The 15,827-nt window shown below is 45.3% G+C and overlaps 1 protein-coding gene and 1 long non-coding RNA gene across 2 annotated transcripts in view; one reads left to right on the forward strand and one right to left on the reverse strand.

Moving 5' to 3' along the window:
- The window catches only part of ddb2 (damage-specific DNA binding protein 2), a 60,950-nt gene extending 49,822 nt beyond the window's left edge, over positions 1-11,128 (reverse strand). The window contains exons 1-4 of the mRNA XM_064990191.1: positions 10,987-11,128; positions 5,422-5,562; positions 5,114-5,235; positions 2,000-2,191 (exon numbers count right to left, since the gene is read on the reverse strand). Of these exons, the coding sequence (XP_064846263.1) occupies positions 2,000-2,191; positions 5,114-5,235; positions 5,422-5,560 (453 nt within the window). The 5' untranslated portion in view covers positions 5,561-5,562; positions 10,987-11,128. The remainder of the gene's footprint in view (positions 1-1,999; positions 2,192-5,113; positions 5,236-5,421; positions 5,563-10,986) is intronic.
- Positions 11,129-11,235: 107 nt separating this feature from the next.
- LOC135556768 (uncharacterized) overlaps positions 11,236-15,827 on the forward strand; it is a 69,348-nt gene continuing 64,756 nt past the window's right edge. Inside the window, exons 1-3 of the long non-coding RNA XR_010458050.1 lie at positions 11,236-11,310; positions 11,806-11,921; positions 12,181-12,279. This is a non-coding gene — a long non-coding RNA (uncharacterized LOC135556768). The remainder of the gene's footprint in view (positions 11,311-11,805; positions 11,922-12,180; positions 12,280-15,827) is intronic.

The raw sequence follows: 15,827 nt of genomic DNA on the forward strand, positions 1-15,827 counted from the left end.
TGGTTCCCCTGACAGAGGAGGTGAACAGCTGAGTGGGGTTGTATGGGTTAAACTTCAGTGCTGTAATAGAGCCTCCAGGACCAACCTGCGTAAAACACACACAGGAGTAGACACTGGTCCCAAATCACATCCTATTCCCTATTTAGTACACTACTTTTGACCAGAACCCCGGACGACAGAACCCCGGACGACAGAGACACCGGACAAAAGTAGTGCACTAAATGAGAAATGGGGTGCCATTTGGGACTCTAAAAACACAGACCAGATACTACCGGATAAGTAGACCCGATACTACCGGATAAGTAGACCCGATACTACCGGATAAGTAGACCCGATACTACCGGATAAGTAGACCCGATACTACCGGATAAGTAGACCCGATACTACCGGATAAGTAGACCCGATACTACCGGATAAGTAGACCCGATACTACCGGATAAGTAGCCCCCATACTACCGGATAAGTAGACCCGATACTACAGGATAAGTAGACCCGATACTACAGGATAAGTAGACCCGATACTACCGGATAAGTAGACCCGATACTACCGGATAAGCAGACCCGATACTACCGGATAAGCAGACCCGATACTACCGGATAAGCAGACCCGATACTACCGGATAAGCAGACCCGATACTACCGGATAAGCAGACCCGATACTACCGGATAAGTAGACCCGATACTACCGGATAAGTAGACCCGATACTACCGGATAAGTAGACCCGATACTACCGGATAAGTAGACCCGATACTACCGGATAAGTAGACCCGATACTACCGGATAAGCAGACTCCATACTACCGGATAAGCAGACCCCATACTACCGGATAAGTAGACCCGATACTATCGGATAAGTAGACCCCATACTACCGGATAAGTAGACCCCATACTATCGGATAAGCAGACCCCATACTACCGGATAAGTAGACCCCATACTACCGGATAAGTAGACCCGATACTACCGGATAAGTAGACCCGATACTATCGGATAAGTAGACCCCATACTACCGGATAAGTAGACCCCATACTACCGGATAAGTAGACCCCATACTATCGGATAAGCAGACCCCATACTACCGGATAAGTAGACCCCATACTACCGGATAAGTAGACCCGATACTACCGGTTAAGTAGACCCGATACTATCGGATAAGTAGACCCCATACTACCGGATAAGTAGGCCCGATACTACCGGATAAGCAGACCCGATACTACCGGATAAGCAGACCCGATACTACCGGATAAGCAGACCCGATACTACCGGATAAGTAGACCCGATAGTAATCGGTATGTGTCGTATATTAAGCTTACAATCAATACTGTGGGGACTCTTGAAGGAAAAATGGATTTCCAAGTCAACTGTTATTGCAAATATGATCGATTACTGTGTTTCCTAAACAGTAACACAGACAGATTTAAACTATTGATTACGGTGTTCCGATTTAAACTATTGATTACGGTGTTCCGGTTTAAACTATTGATGACGGTGTTCCGGTTTAAACTATTGATGACGGTGTTCCGGTTTAAACTATTGATTACGGTGTTCCAATATAAACTATTGATTACGGTGTTCCGGTTTAAACTATTGATTACGGTGTTCCGGTTTAAACTATTGATTACGGTGTTCAGGTTTAAACTATTGATTACGGTGTGCCGATTTAAACTATTGATTACGGTGTTCCGGTTTAAACTATTGATTAAGGTGTTCTGGTTTAAACAGATTTAAACTATTGATTACGGTGTTCCGATTTAAACTATTGATTACGGTGTTCCGGTTTAAACTATTGATTAAGGTGTTCTGGTTTAAACAGATTTAAACTATTGATTACGGTGTTCCGATTTTAAACAGATTTAAAAACTATCGTATTATTTGTGTGCATCATCCTGAACATCGAGGTAGTCAAACGAGAAAACGAATAAGCATGCACTCATTAGTAACCCATCGGCCAATGGCGTCGCTGGGTTGTAACTATGGAATCGGTGTATCAGGCATTCTCACCCCTTGTATGAAGCTGGTCTTGTTGAGCACGTTGTAGTCCCAGAGGACCACGTCTCCTCCCTTGGAGCCGACCGCCAGCGTGGTGGGGTGCGAGGGGTGCCACTCCAGACAGGTGACCCGCCGGTCAAACGGACTGGCTGTACGGTGGAGCTTATAGGAGGACAGGGAACGTACAAATGGCTCCTGGAGACACTGTGGGAGGGAAATTAGATATCGTGTACTGATGATGATTGGGGCCGGCAGGTAGTCTAGTGGTTAGAGTGTAGAGGTGGCAGGTAACCTAGTGGTTAGAGTGTAGAGGTGGCAGGTAGCCTAGTGGTTAGAGTGTAGAGGTGGCAGGTAGCCTAGTGGTTAGAGTGTAGAGGTGGCAGGTAGCCTAGTGGTTAGAGTGTAGAGGTGGCTGGTAGTCTAGTGGTTAGAGTGTAGAGGTGGCAGGTAGCCTAGTGGTTAGAGTGTAGAGGTGGTAGGTAGCCTAGTGGTTAGAGTGTAGAGGTGGCAGGTAGCCTAGTGGTTAGAGTGTAGAGGTGGTAGGTAGCCTAGTGGTTAGAGTGTAGAGGTGGTAGGTAGCCTAGTGGTTAGAGTGTAGAGGAGGCAGGTAGCCTAGTGGTTAGAGTGTAGAGGAGGCAGGTAGCCTAGTGGTTAGACTGTAGAGGAGGCAGGTAGCCTAGAGGTTAGACTGTAGAGGAGGCAGGTAGCCTAGTGGTTAGACTGTAGAGGAGGCAGGTAGCCTAGAGGTTAGAGTGTAGAGGAGGCAGGTAGCCTAGTGGTTAGAGTGTAGAGGGGGCAGGTAGCCTAGTGGTTAGAGTGTAGAGGTGGCAGGTAGCCTAGTGGTTAGAGTGTAGAGGTGGCAGGTAGCCTAGAGGTTAGAGTGTAGAGGTGGCAGGTAGCCTAGTGGTTAGAGTGTAGAGGGGGCAGGTAGCCTAGTGGTTAGAGGTTGCAGGTAGCCTAGTGGTTAGAGTGTAGAGGTGGCAGGTAGCCTAGTGGTTAGAGTGTAGAGGTGGCAGGTAGCCTAGTGGTTAGAGTGTAGAGGCGGCAGCTGTTGAGATATCTCTTTAAATATATACTATTTTACAGTTTGTTGAATATTTTACCTTATATATCATCAATTAGTAGGTACTGTTCCCTAGTCACCCTACAGACACTACTGTTCCCTAGTCACCCTACAGACACTACTGTTCTCTAGTCACCCTACAGACACTACTGTTCCCTAGTCACCCTACAGACACTACTGTTCCCTAGTCACCCTACAGACACTACTGTTCCCTAGTCACCCTACAGACACTACTGTTCTCTAGTCACCCTACAGACACTACTGTTCTCCAGTCACCCTACAGACACTACTGTTCTCTAGTCACCCTACAGACACTACTGTTCTCCAGTCACCCTACAGACACTACTGTTCCCTAGTCACCCTACAGACACTACTGTTCCCTAGTCACCCTACAGACACTACTGTTCTCTAGTCACCCTACAGACACTACTGTTCTCTAGTCACCCTACAGACACTACTGTTCCCTAGTCACCCTACAGACACTACTGTTCCCTAGTCACCCTACAGACACTACTGTTCTCTAGTCACCCTACAGACACTACTGTTCCCTAGTCACCCTACAGACACTACTGTTCCCTAGTCACCCTACAGACACTACTGTTCCCTAGTCACCCTACAGACACTACTGTTCTCCAGTCACCCTACGGACACTACTGTTCCCTAGTCACCCTACAGACACTACTGTTCCCTAGTCACCCTACAGACACTACTGTTCCCTAGTCACCCTACAGACACTACTGTTCTCCAGTCACCCTACGGACACTACTGTTCCCTAGTCACCCTACAGACACTACTGTTCCCTAGTCACCCTACGGACACTACTGTTCCCTAGTCACCCTACGGACACTACTGTTCCCTAGTCACCCTACGGACACTACTGTTCCCTAGTCACCCTACGGACACTACTGTTCCCTAGTCACCCTACGGACACTACTGTTCCCTAGTCACCCTACGGACACTACTGTTCCCTAGTCACCCTACAGACACTACTGTTCTCCAGTCACCCTACAGACACTACTGTTCCCTAGTCACCCTAGAGACACTACTGTTCCCTAGTCACCCTACAGACACTACTGTTCTCCACCCTAGTCACACCCTACGGACACTACTGTTCCCTAGTCACCCTACAGACACTACTGTTCCCTAGTCACCCTACAGACACTACTGTTCCCTAGTCACCCTACAGACACTACTGTTCCCTAGTCACCCTACAGACACTACTGTTCCCTAGTCACCCTACAGACACTACTGTTCCCTAGTCACCCTACAGACACTACTGTTCCCTAGTCACCCTACAGACACTACTGTTCCCTAGTCACCCTACAGACACTACTGTTCCCTAGTCACCCTACGGACACTACTGTTCCCTAGTCACCCTACGGACACTACTGTTCCCTAGTCACCCTACGGACACTACTGTTCCCTAGTCACCCTACAGACACTACTGTTCCCTAGTCACCCTACAGACACTACTGTTCCCTAGTCACCCTACGGACACTACTGTTCCCTAGTCACCCTACGGACACTACTGTTCCCTAGTCACCCTACGGACACTACTGTTCCCTAGTCACCCTACAGACACTACTGTTCCCTAGTCACCCTACGGACACTACTGTTCCCTAGTCACCCTACAGACACTACTGTTCCCTAGTCACCCTACAGACACTACTGTTCCCTAGTCACCCTACAGACACTACTGTTCCCTAGTCACCCTAGAGACACTACTGTTCCCTAGTCACCCTACGGACACTACTGTTCCCTAGTCACCCTACAGACACTACTGTTCCCTAGTCACCCTACAGACACTACTGTTCCCTAGTCACCCTACAGACACTACTGTTCCCTAGTCACCCTACAGACACTACTGTTCCCTAGTCACCCTAGAGACACTACTGTTCCCTAGTCACCCTACAGACACTACTGTTCTCTAGTCACCCTACGGACACTACTGTTCCCTAGTCACCCTACAGACACTACTGTTCTCTAGTCACCCTACAGACACTACTGTTCCCTAGTCACCCTACCAGCTATCAAGACACACTAGTCTGACTGTTGTAGTGTACCTGTCTCATCTGAGAACGAAGGCTCTGCCCCAGTGTACTCTGGTAAATGTAGTTCAGGATGCTTCCTGGTCCACTTCTCTTCCCAACTGAAGATTTTATCATGGTGGTTGGGAAAACAGGCCCTGAAATACAAGACCGGTACAGTCAATAAAATCAAAGAATGGAAAGAGTCACTTCTCTCTGTGACAAGATAAATACAGTAACATTTCTGGAGTGGAGGAAATGAAATAGAAGACAGTACAGCCAATCAAAAGCTTCTATAACGGAGATTGGCGTTTCTATTAGATCCATTGGTGTTACTAGCAGACCTGTTTTCAATGTGTTCTTCCCGTCCATCTTCTGCCGAAGCTTCATGGAGATGGTTTGTCCTGCAGCCCCAGACGTTTCTCCATTCTGCCTCCTCGACTTCTGCTTCGATTCTGAAGGACCCTTCTTCGCCCGTGCCATTTCTGAGTGTGTGTAAAAAAAACAACAACAACAAAAAATAAAACACGAAAATCACTTGTGTTCGCGGCTAAATCAAAGTTCGACCGGCTCTTCAAACACCAAGTGTATTTAACAAACACCTGTGCAGTGCAGCTATGGACGGATCCTATTCCTCAACCTGAAATGAATGGAAGATACAATGGGGGAAGTGACACCTTTCCAATGCATTGGTGATTGATGAAATAAACGCATCAACATTAACAAAAACAGTTAAGTTTTCAAATTGGGATCAACCACACAGATCAAAGAAAAAGAAAACATGAAATATATACACAGTATGTGACTATATACAAAGTATGTATTCAAGCTGGCTAGAATAGATACCGTCACCCAGTACCGACCTTCACCCGGTACTGACCACCTGGTACCGACCACCCGGTACTGACCTTCACCCGGTACCGACCTTCACCCCTTACTGACCACCTGGTACCGACCTTCACCCGGTACTGACCTTCACCCGGTACCAACCACCTGGTACTGACCTTCACCCGGTACCGACCACCTGGTACTGACCTTCACCCGGTACCGACCTTCACCCGGTACTGACCACCTGGTACCAACCACCTGGTACTGACCTTCACCCGGTACCGACCACCTGGTACTGACCTTCACCCGGTACCGACCTTCACCCGGTACTGACCACCTGGTACCGACCACCTGGTACTGACCTTCACCCGGTACCGACCACCTGGTACCGACCTTCACCCGGTACCGACCACCCGGTACTGACCTTCACCCGGTACCGACCTTAACCCGGTACTGACCTTCACCCAGTACTGACCTTCACCCGGTACTGACCTTCACCCGGTACCAACCACCTGGTACTGACCTTCACCCGGTACCGACCTTCACCCGGTATTGACCACCTGGTACCGACCTTCACCCGGTACCGACCTTCACCCGGTACTGACCTTCACCCGGTACTGACCACCTGGTACCGACCTTCACCCGGTACCGACCTTCACCCGGTACCGACCTTCACCCGGTACTGACCACCTGGTACCGACCACCTGGTACTGACCTTCACCCGGTACTGACCACCTGGTACCGACCACCTGGTACCGACCTTCACCCGGTACTGACCACCTGGTACCGACCTTCACCCGGTACCGACCTTCACCCGGTACCGACCTTCACCCGGTACTGACCACCCTGTACCGACCTTCACCCGGTACTGACCACCTGGTACCGACCTTCACCCGGTACTGACCACCCGGTACCGACCTTCACCCGGTACTGACCACCTGGTACCGACCTTCACCCGGTACCGAACTTCACCCGGTACCGACCTTCACCCGGTACTCACCTTCACCCGGTACTGACCACCTGGTACTGACCACCTGGTACTGACCTTCACCCGGTACAGACCACCTGGTACTGACTACCTGGTACTGGCCTTCACCCAGTACTGACCACCTGGTACTGGCCTTCACCTGGTACTGACCTTCACCTGGTACTCAACCCTGCACCTTAGAGACCACTGCCCTTTCTACTAATGTCCACTTCATATGTATATACTGTATTCTAGTCAAGGCCTGTCCTATTTAACTACTACTGTCCACTTCATATGTATATACTGTATTCTAGTCAAGGTTCTGCTGTACAGCTTCTCTATATTTATTTTACCTTTATTTAACTAGGCAAGTCAGTTAAGAACAAGTTCTTATTTACAATGACGGCCGACACCGGCCAAACCCGGATGATGCTGGGCCAATGGGACTCTTGGCCGGTTGTGATACAGCCTGGATTCGAACCAGGGTGTATAATGACGCCTCTAGCACTGAGATGCAGTGGCTTAGACTGCTGGCTGGTAGCTTATTCTCTAGATGATTGGGGCTGCTGGTGAACCCTGATGTGACATAATCATATTAACACTAGACTAGATGTTTGGGGCTGCTGGTGAACCCTGATGAGACATAATCATAGTAACACTAGACTAGATGTTTGGGGCTGCTGGTGAACCCTGATGAGACAATCATAGTAACACTAGGCTAGATGTTTGGGGCTGCTGGTGAACCCTGATGAGACATAATCATATTAACACTAGACTAGATGTTTGGGGCTGCTGGCGAACACTGATGTGCAGCACAATCAGACACTAGACTAGATGTTTGGGGCTGCTGGCGAACACTGATGTGCAGCACAATCAGACACTAGACTAGATGTTTGGGGCTGCTGGTGAACACTGATGAGACATAATCATAGTAACACTAGACTAGATGTTTGGGGCTGCTGGTGAACCCTGATGTGCAGCACAATTAGACACTAGACTAGATGTTTGGGGCTGCTGGTGAACACTGATGTGCAGCACAATTAGACACTAGACTAGATGTTTGGGGCTGCTGGTGAACCCTGATGTGCAGCACAATCAGACACTAGACTAGATGTTTGGGGCTGCTGGTGAACACTGATGTGCAGCACAATCAGACACTAGACTAGATGTTTGGGGCTGCTGGCGAACACTGATGTGCAGCACAATCAGACACTAGACTAGATGTTTGGGGCTGCTGGCGAACACTGATGTGCAGCACAATCAGACACTAGACTAGATGTTTGGGGCTGCTGGAGAACCCTGATGTGCAGCACAATCAGGCACTAGACTAGATGTTTGGGGCTGCTGGCGAACCCTGATGTGCAGCACAATCAGACACTAGACTAGATGTTTGGGGCTGCTGGTGAACACTGATGTGCAGCACAATCAGACACTAGACTAGATGTTTGGGGCTGCTGGTGAACCCTGATGAGACATAATCATAGTAACACTAGACTAGATGTTTGGGGCTGCTGGCGAACCCTGATGTGCAGCACAATCAGACACTAGACTAGATGTTTGGGGCTGCTGGTGAACCCTGATGTGCAGCACAATCAGACACTAGACGAGATGTTTGGGGCTGCTGGCGAACACTGATGTGCAGCACAATCAGACACTAGACTAGATGTTTGGGGCTGCTGGTGAACCCTGATGTGCAGCACAATCAGACACTAGACGAGATGTTTGGGGCTGCTGGCGAACACTGATGAGACTTTGCTTTCCATTCAATTTGCGACAGATTTTCATGTGAATATTATAAAATTTTCATAAAAAAAAAAAACAATATGCCATTTCAGAGTTTCCTTTTGGAAAATTTGGCGCCGGACAACATGACAGGGAAGATTTTAATTTAGTGGACATTGGAGAAATGTTTTGGACATCATCTCGATCCAACTTGGGGCAGCCAACACCTTCAATAAACCAGGGATGTTGGCCAAACGAGCCACATTTACATGTCTTTAAAAGCGGCCTATAGCAAAGTTACAAAAACACTATTCCTTGTGTTACAGTATAAGTTTAGACCGTCCCCTCGCCCCGACCCGAGCGCGAACCAGGGACCCTCTGCACACATCAACAACAGTCACCCACGAAGCGTCGTTACCCCCATCGCTCCACAAAATCCGCGGCCCCTTGCAGAGCAAAGGGAAACTGCTACTTCAAGGTCTCAGAGCGAGTGACGTCACACTCATTTGCATATGCAAAACTTTAGAACCTTTAATTGTCCATGGTTCAGCTGTCAGAGATTTGAACACTAAAGGTATCAGGGCATTGTATGCAAAGGCATATAGGCTTAGGTGTCTACTGTATTCATATTTAAATCACGTTCACCTGTTGGGAGTCAGTTGGCGCGCTGCCTTCCTATGACAGGCCTGCAGCAGCTAAAGCTTAATAAATAGCCGCACCATACCAAACCTTCAAAAACATTTCTACACTTTATTAGGGTCATATCAAAAATAAGTCATGCCATTGGGGGGGGGTCTCACTTACCTGCCCCCTAAAAAAAACACTCCCTAACCCCCCGGTAAATTTCGATCTGTCCCTAATTCAATTCAATTCAAGGGGCTTTATTGGCATGGGAAACATGTGTTAACATTGCCAAAGCAAGTAAGGTAGATAATATATAAAGTGAAATAAACAATAAAAATTAACAGTAGACATCACACATACAGAAGTTTCAAAACAATAAAGACATTACAAATGTCATATTTTATATATATATATATATATATATATATATATATATATATATATATATATATATATATATATATATATAATACATACATACATATATACAGTGTTTTTACAATGTACAAATGGTAAAGGACACAAGATAAAATAAATAAGCATAGATATGGGTTGTATTTACAATGGTGTTTGTTCTTCACTGGTTGCCCTTTTCTCATGGCAACAGGTCATGAAACTTGCTGCTCTGATGGCACACTGTGGAATTTCACCCAGTAGATATGGGAGTTTTTCAAAATTGGATTTGTTTTCGAATTCTTTGTGGATCTGTGTAATCTGAGGGAAATATGTCTCTCTAATATGGTCATACATTGGGCAGGAGGTTAGGAAGTGCAGCTCAGTTTCCACCTCATTTTGTGGGCAGTGAGCACATAGCCTGTCTTCTCGAGAGCCATGTCTGCCTACGGCGGCCTTTCTCAATAGCAAGGCTATGCTCGCTGAGTCTGTACATAGTCAAAGCTTTCCTTAAGTTTGGGTCAGTCACAGTGGTCAGGTATTCTGCCGCTGTGTACTCTCTGTGTAGGGCCAAATAGCATTCTAGTTTGCTCTGTTTTTTTGTTAATTCTTTCCAATGTGTCAAGTAATTATCTTTTTGTTTTCTCATGATTTGGTTGGGTCTAATTGTGCTGCTGTCATGGGGCTCTGTAGGGTGTGTTTGTGAACAGAGCCCCAGGACCAGCTAATTTCCTGCAATTCTATCCACGGGGTGCTGTATTTATATACTGTATTCTCGACATAGCTTATTGTAATATTTCTACTACTGAATTGCATTTTAGTTACACTGTTTATACACACCGCACGTGTATTTATATACTGGATTCTTAGCTCACTAATTTATCTACTACTGTACATATTATTCTTGGGGCGGCAGAGTAGCCTCGTGGTTAGAGTGAAGGTTGCAAGTTCAAACCCCCGAGTTAACAAGGTACAAATCTGTCGTTCTGCCCCTGAACAGGCAATTAACCCACTGTTCCCAGGCCGTCATTGAAAAAAATAATTTGTTCTTAACTGACTTGCCTCGTTAAATAAAGGTAAAAAAATATATATTTTTAAAATCCTAGTATATCTTGTGTAAATGAGTCATTATTAGTTGTTTTTATTGATTATTCGTGTACCTAATTGACATTTCACTGCATTGTTAGGAGCTAGTAACGTAAGAATTTCGCTGTGCCCGGTTTACCATCTGCCAAACTGTGTACACGTAACACGACCAATAAACTTTTTATTTGATTTAATGTTTGAACAACAACAAACGACTAACGCTACGGCCGGACTTCCAGCCTGGCTGTGTAATAATGCATGTTCTTCAAATGGCATGAAAATACATTACCAGTGTAATACGGTAGCGCTGCTTTTTCTTCTTTGAATTGTTATTTTCATGCAGACAACACTACACGTGAGAAGCGCTTTATATAAGTGAAAGTCCAGTGTTTTGTAACGTCTCTGTGTTTACATCTTCTTGCCAGCAGGTGGCATGTTGGCAATAGATTCCGGAAGTTTTGCACACCGGAAATAGTAGGGTGGAACTCCCGGTGGTTCAGTCTACGCTGATTGGTTGAGTTTGTCCGCGAGGCGGCTGAGCGGAGCGAGTTTGAAACTAGTGGAGAAGACAAAAAGGAGACTGAATTGAGAAAATCAAACGATGACAATTTACGTGAGTATTTGCAAATACGAGTAACCGATTTATTTAGCTAATATCGTAAACGTAAATCCTTAGTTTCTGCTACTAGCCGCCAACCACCCTGTACTCCACCCTGCCCTATGTACATAGTCATTCAACACTGGTCACTTTTATTTAACTAGGCAAGTTAAATTAATAAAATAACACATTCTTATTTACAATGACGGCCTACCGGGGAACAGAGGGTTAACTGCATTGTTCAGGGGCAGAACGACATTTTTATCTTGTCAGCTCTGGGATTTGATCCAGCAACCTTTCGAGTTATTAGTCCGACGCTCGAACCACTAGGCTACCTGCCACCTCCAATGCTTACATACTCGCAACCAATCAAATTAGATCTGATGTATTGTTTTTCTGGTGACGGAGGGGTTTGTAGACCTGTCAGGCCTCTCCTGTAGGACACCTCACTGACCGAGGCTCATCACATTGGAACTATATTTCATGTTTTAATTGTGTGGGATTGTCCAGGTGTAGTGCCGTGTGAAGCCCCCTGGGAGCGGAGGATGAGGAATTACGGTATTGCGGTGATCAGCTACACGCTCCGGACGGACTCAAAGCCAACAGGAATGAGGGAGATTAACGAGGTATGTGTCTGTGAAACCTCTGTGTGACATGTATGTGTGAAAGCCCTCTGCTCCTGCGAGAGATAAAATATTTGAAAGCACAAAAGGAAGATATTGGTGTAACTGCTTTACGTGTGAATGTGAGGAAACATTTTTATTTTTCTTCCACGTTTGTCAATGAAGCTAAACAAGTTGCTGGATCAAACGGAATAATAATAATAATAATAATAATAAATAAATAAAGAAACAAACAAATCTCTAACAAGCCCTTTGCTTTGAGACTCCTCCGAGAAGGTGTTCGGCATCAAGACGTCACAGATGGAATTGTTTCAGGATGTTGCCACGCCCCTCGTTGATGACCTCATTCACAACAAGAACGGTAAAAAGAAACAGTATACATTTGATTTTATATTCTATTATCCAGTATAACAACGACTGGTAATCTGATCAGAGGCTAGATATTATTCTATGTATTATCCAGTATAACAACGACTGGTAATCTGATCGGAGGCTAGATATTATTATATTATCAAGTATAACAACAACTGGTAATCTGTGATTAGAGGCTAGATACTATTCTATTAAGTATAACAACAACTGGTAATCTGTGATCAGAGGCTAGATACTATTCTATTAAGTATAACAACAACTGGTAATCTGTGATCAGAGGCTAGATACTATTCTATTTTCAAGTATAACAATGACTGGTAATCTGTGATCAGAGGCTAGATACTATTCTATTAAGTATAACAATGACTGGTAATCTGTGATCAGAGGCTAGATACTATTCTATTAAGTATAACAACGACTGGTAATCTGTGATCAGAGGCTAGATACTATTCTATTAAGTATAACAACGACTGGTAATCTGTGATCAGAGGCTAGATACTATTCTATTAAGTATAACAATGACTGGTAATCTGTGATCAGAGGCTAGATACTATTCTATTAAGTATAACAACGACTGGTAATCTGTGATCAGAGGCTAGATACTATTCTATTAAGTATAACAACGACTGGTAATCTGTGATCAGAGGCTAGATACTATTCTATTATTGTGTTGGACTGAATATCCTCTCTTGAAAGAAAGATGGATACTACCCTGTGCTGAATGCTCTCACCGTTTTATAGACACAAAGGTCAGGGTCTGAACGTTGCTGCACTCAATAAAAACCGTGGGAGTCTGCTGGTATCTATCTGTATGCCGTACAACCGATGTGCAAAAGTACTGCAAAGTGAGAAATCATGTGACTTAAACTGAATAAAAAAAGAAAGAAACTACACTATGAAACAAAGTTAAATGATATAAAGAATGATAGTAAAAAAAAAAGAAGCTTTTTGAGCACCTTTAAAATGAACTTTTGGGCTAAAAGCGGCACACTCAGCTCCATCAGATGGCTCATTCATTACAAAATCTACCGATATTACCAACTGCTTTAATGATTTTTTTTTTTTTTCGTTGACAAGATGAGCACACATTGGCATGGCATAGCAGCAACAAACGCTGACACCACATCCAAGTGTAACTGATCGAATTATGAAAAAGGCAAGGATTGTCATTTTGAATTCCGTTAAAGTGAGTGTGGAAGAGGTGAGATAATTATTGCCGTCTGTCAACAACGACAAGCCGCCGGGGTCTGACAACTGGGATGGAGAATGACTGAGGATAAGAGTGGACGATATTGCCACTACTATTTGTCATATCTTCAGTTTCATCCTACTAGAAAGTGTGTGGCCCTCAGGCCTGGAGGGAAGCTAAAGTTATTCTGCTACCCAAAAATACTAAAGCCACCCTTTACTGGCTCAAATAGCCGACCAATCAGTCTGTTACCAACCCTTGGTAAACTGCTCAAATAGCCAACCTCGAGTAGTAATGGGATCCATAATAAATAAATCCATAATAAATAAAAATATGCCGCAACTTGACCTGTTGTACACTGCATCTAGTGTGTTACCCAACATCACTGCCTGCATGACTTCTAAACTGGGTCGTATTCATTAGAAATCAAGTGGGCCAAAATGGAGGAGGAGGGACTAACCTGAATTTGTCCAATAAGAAAGGCTGATTTTATTTTATTTTTTGCAAAACGTTTTGTGGTGTTACTGTATGGTATAGTTTCCTATTAGAGTAGTAGTTATATATATATATAGTTCACTAAAGCTTATTTACAATATTTAATATTTTGTTGTGTGATCACATATGAAGCCAGAATTAACTGAATATGATGATTCAGATGGACTGCGCTATTGTGTTTCATAACTAACGGTCCCACAATGCAACAGTGTTTTTCCTTTTTGTTTTCACATGAACCTTTCAGATTTTCTCAGCGCTCGTTTTTTTTCAGAACGGTTGTATTTCTCGGACGTCACTGGAGAGTAGCGGCGTCCCGTTAGCGGCGTCCCGTTAGCGGTGTCCCGTTAGCGGCGTCCCGTTGTATTTCTCGTTACCTGACAGACAGTGGGACGTCACTGGAGAGTAGCGGCGTCCCGTTGTATTTCTCGTTACCTGACAGACAGTGGGACGTCACTGGAGAGTAGCGGCGTCCCGTTGTATTTCTCGTTACCTGACAGACAGTGGGACGTCACTGGAGAGTAGCGGCGTCCCGTTGTATTTCTCGTTACCTGACAGAGTGGGACGTCACTGGAGAGTAGCGGCGTCCCGTTGTATTTCTCGTTACCTGACAGACAGTGGGACGTCACTGGAGAGTAGCGGCGTCCCGTTGTATTTCTCGTTACCTGACAGACAGTGGGACGTCACTGGAGAGTAGCGGTGTCCCGTTGTATTTCTCGTTACCTGACAGACAGTGGGACGTCACTGGAGAGTAGCGGCGTCCCGTTGTATTTCTCGTTACCTGACAGACAGTGGGACGTCACTGGAGAGTAGCGGCGTCCCGTTGTATTTCTCCTTACCTGACAGACAGTGGGACGTCACTGAAGAGTAGCGGTGTCCCGTTAGCGGTGTCCCAGTAGCGGTGTCTCGTTAGCGGTGTCCCAGGAGCTGTGTCCCCCGTCTGTTTACGTTTTGTCTTTTGTTGTGGTATTATTTAGTTCAAGCCTTCATTCATGTTCAGTTGGCATTATATTTTACATATTTCTAAGTAAAGGTTTAAATCTATTTTCTTCTCTGGCTCTAACTAAACTGATCTACAGAGCATTAATTGTACAACTCGTTTAGGAATTAAACTCCTTTCAAAGAACCTTTTTTTTTTTTTTTGGTGTGTTTTTATTTTTATGACAAACAAATTAGTTTGTCAACGTAAAGCAATGCGTTATCACGGCGTAAAGTGATGGTACACAATTCAAATATCCCTGTTTTAGAATATTACCACGTGACTGAGTTGGTAGGGCATGGCTCTTAGGGTTGTGGGTTCGATTCCAACGGGGGGGGGGGGGGGGGGCTAGTTTGAAAATGTATGAAGTCATCTACTGTAAGTCTCTCTGGATAACAGTATCTGCTAAATGACATTTATTTTTGTATTTGTTTTTAATGACACTGAATGAACACTAGATGGCAGCGCTAGACTGGATATTATAAGTATTGACTAAAATGTACTGAGCAGAGGTACCAGCTGTTCTTGTTCCCACAAAATGAACTAAGAATGTTCTGGAGGGAAAAGAGATGGGGGGGGGGGGGGTGTAACAACACCTATCCTCGCATGATAACCTCCCAGCCTTTCAGGATTCTCTTGTAAAAATGTGGCCAAGTGATCGAACATCTGATAGAACCCAGTGTGCCTGACTGATTGGACCAGGCTCGATGGAGTCACAGGGATTGAGTTCACATGTGGATCCTCACTCTGGTATCTAGTGTGATGGCAGGAATCTGTGAGGTATGGAAGGAGGACGGTGAGGAGTGATCGTTACTTCGTGGCACAGCCGCAGGAGGTAGGGTTGCTGAGGGTGCTGGAGCATCCCCTATAAAATCTG

This window comes from Oncorhynchus masou, chromosome 15 (genome assembly GCF_036934945.1).
Source record: "Oncorhynchus masou masou isolate Uvic2021 chromosome 15, UVic_Omas_1.1, whole genome shotgun sequence".
Taxonomy (NCBI): Eukaryota; Metazoa; Chordata; class Actinopteri; order Salmoniformes; family Salmonidae; genus Oncorhynchus; species Oncorhynchus masou.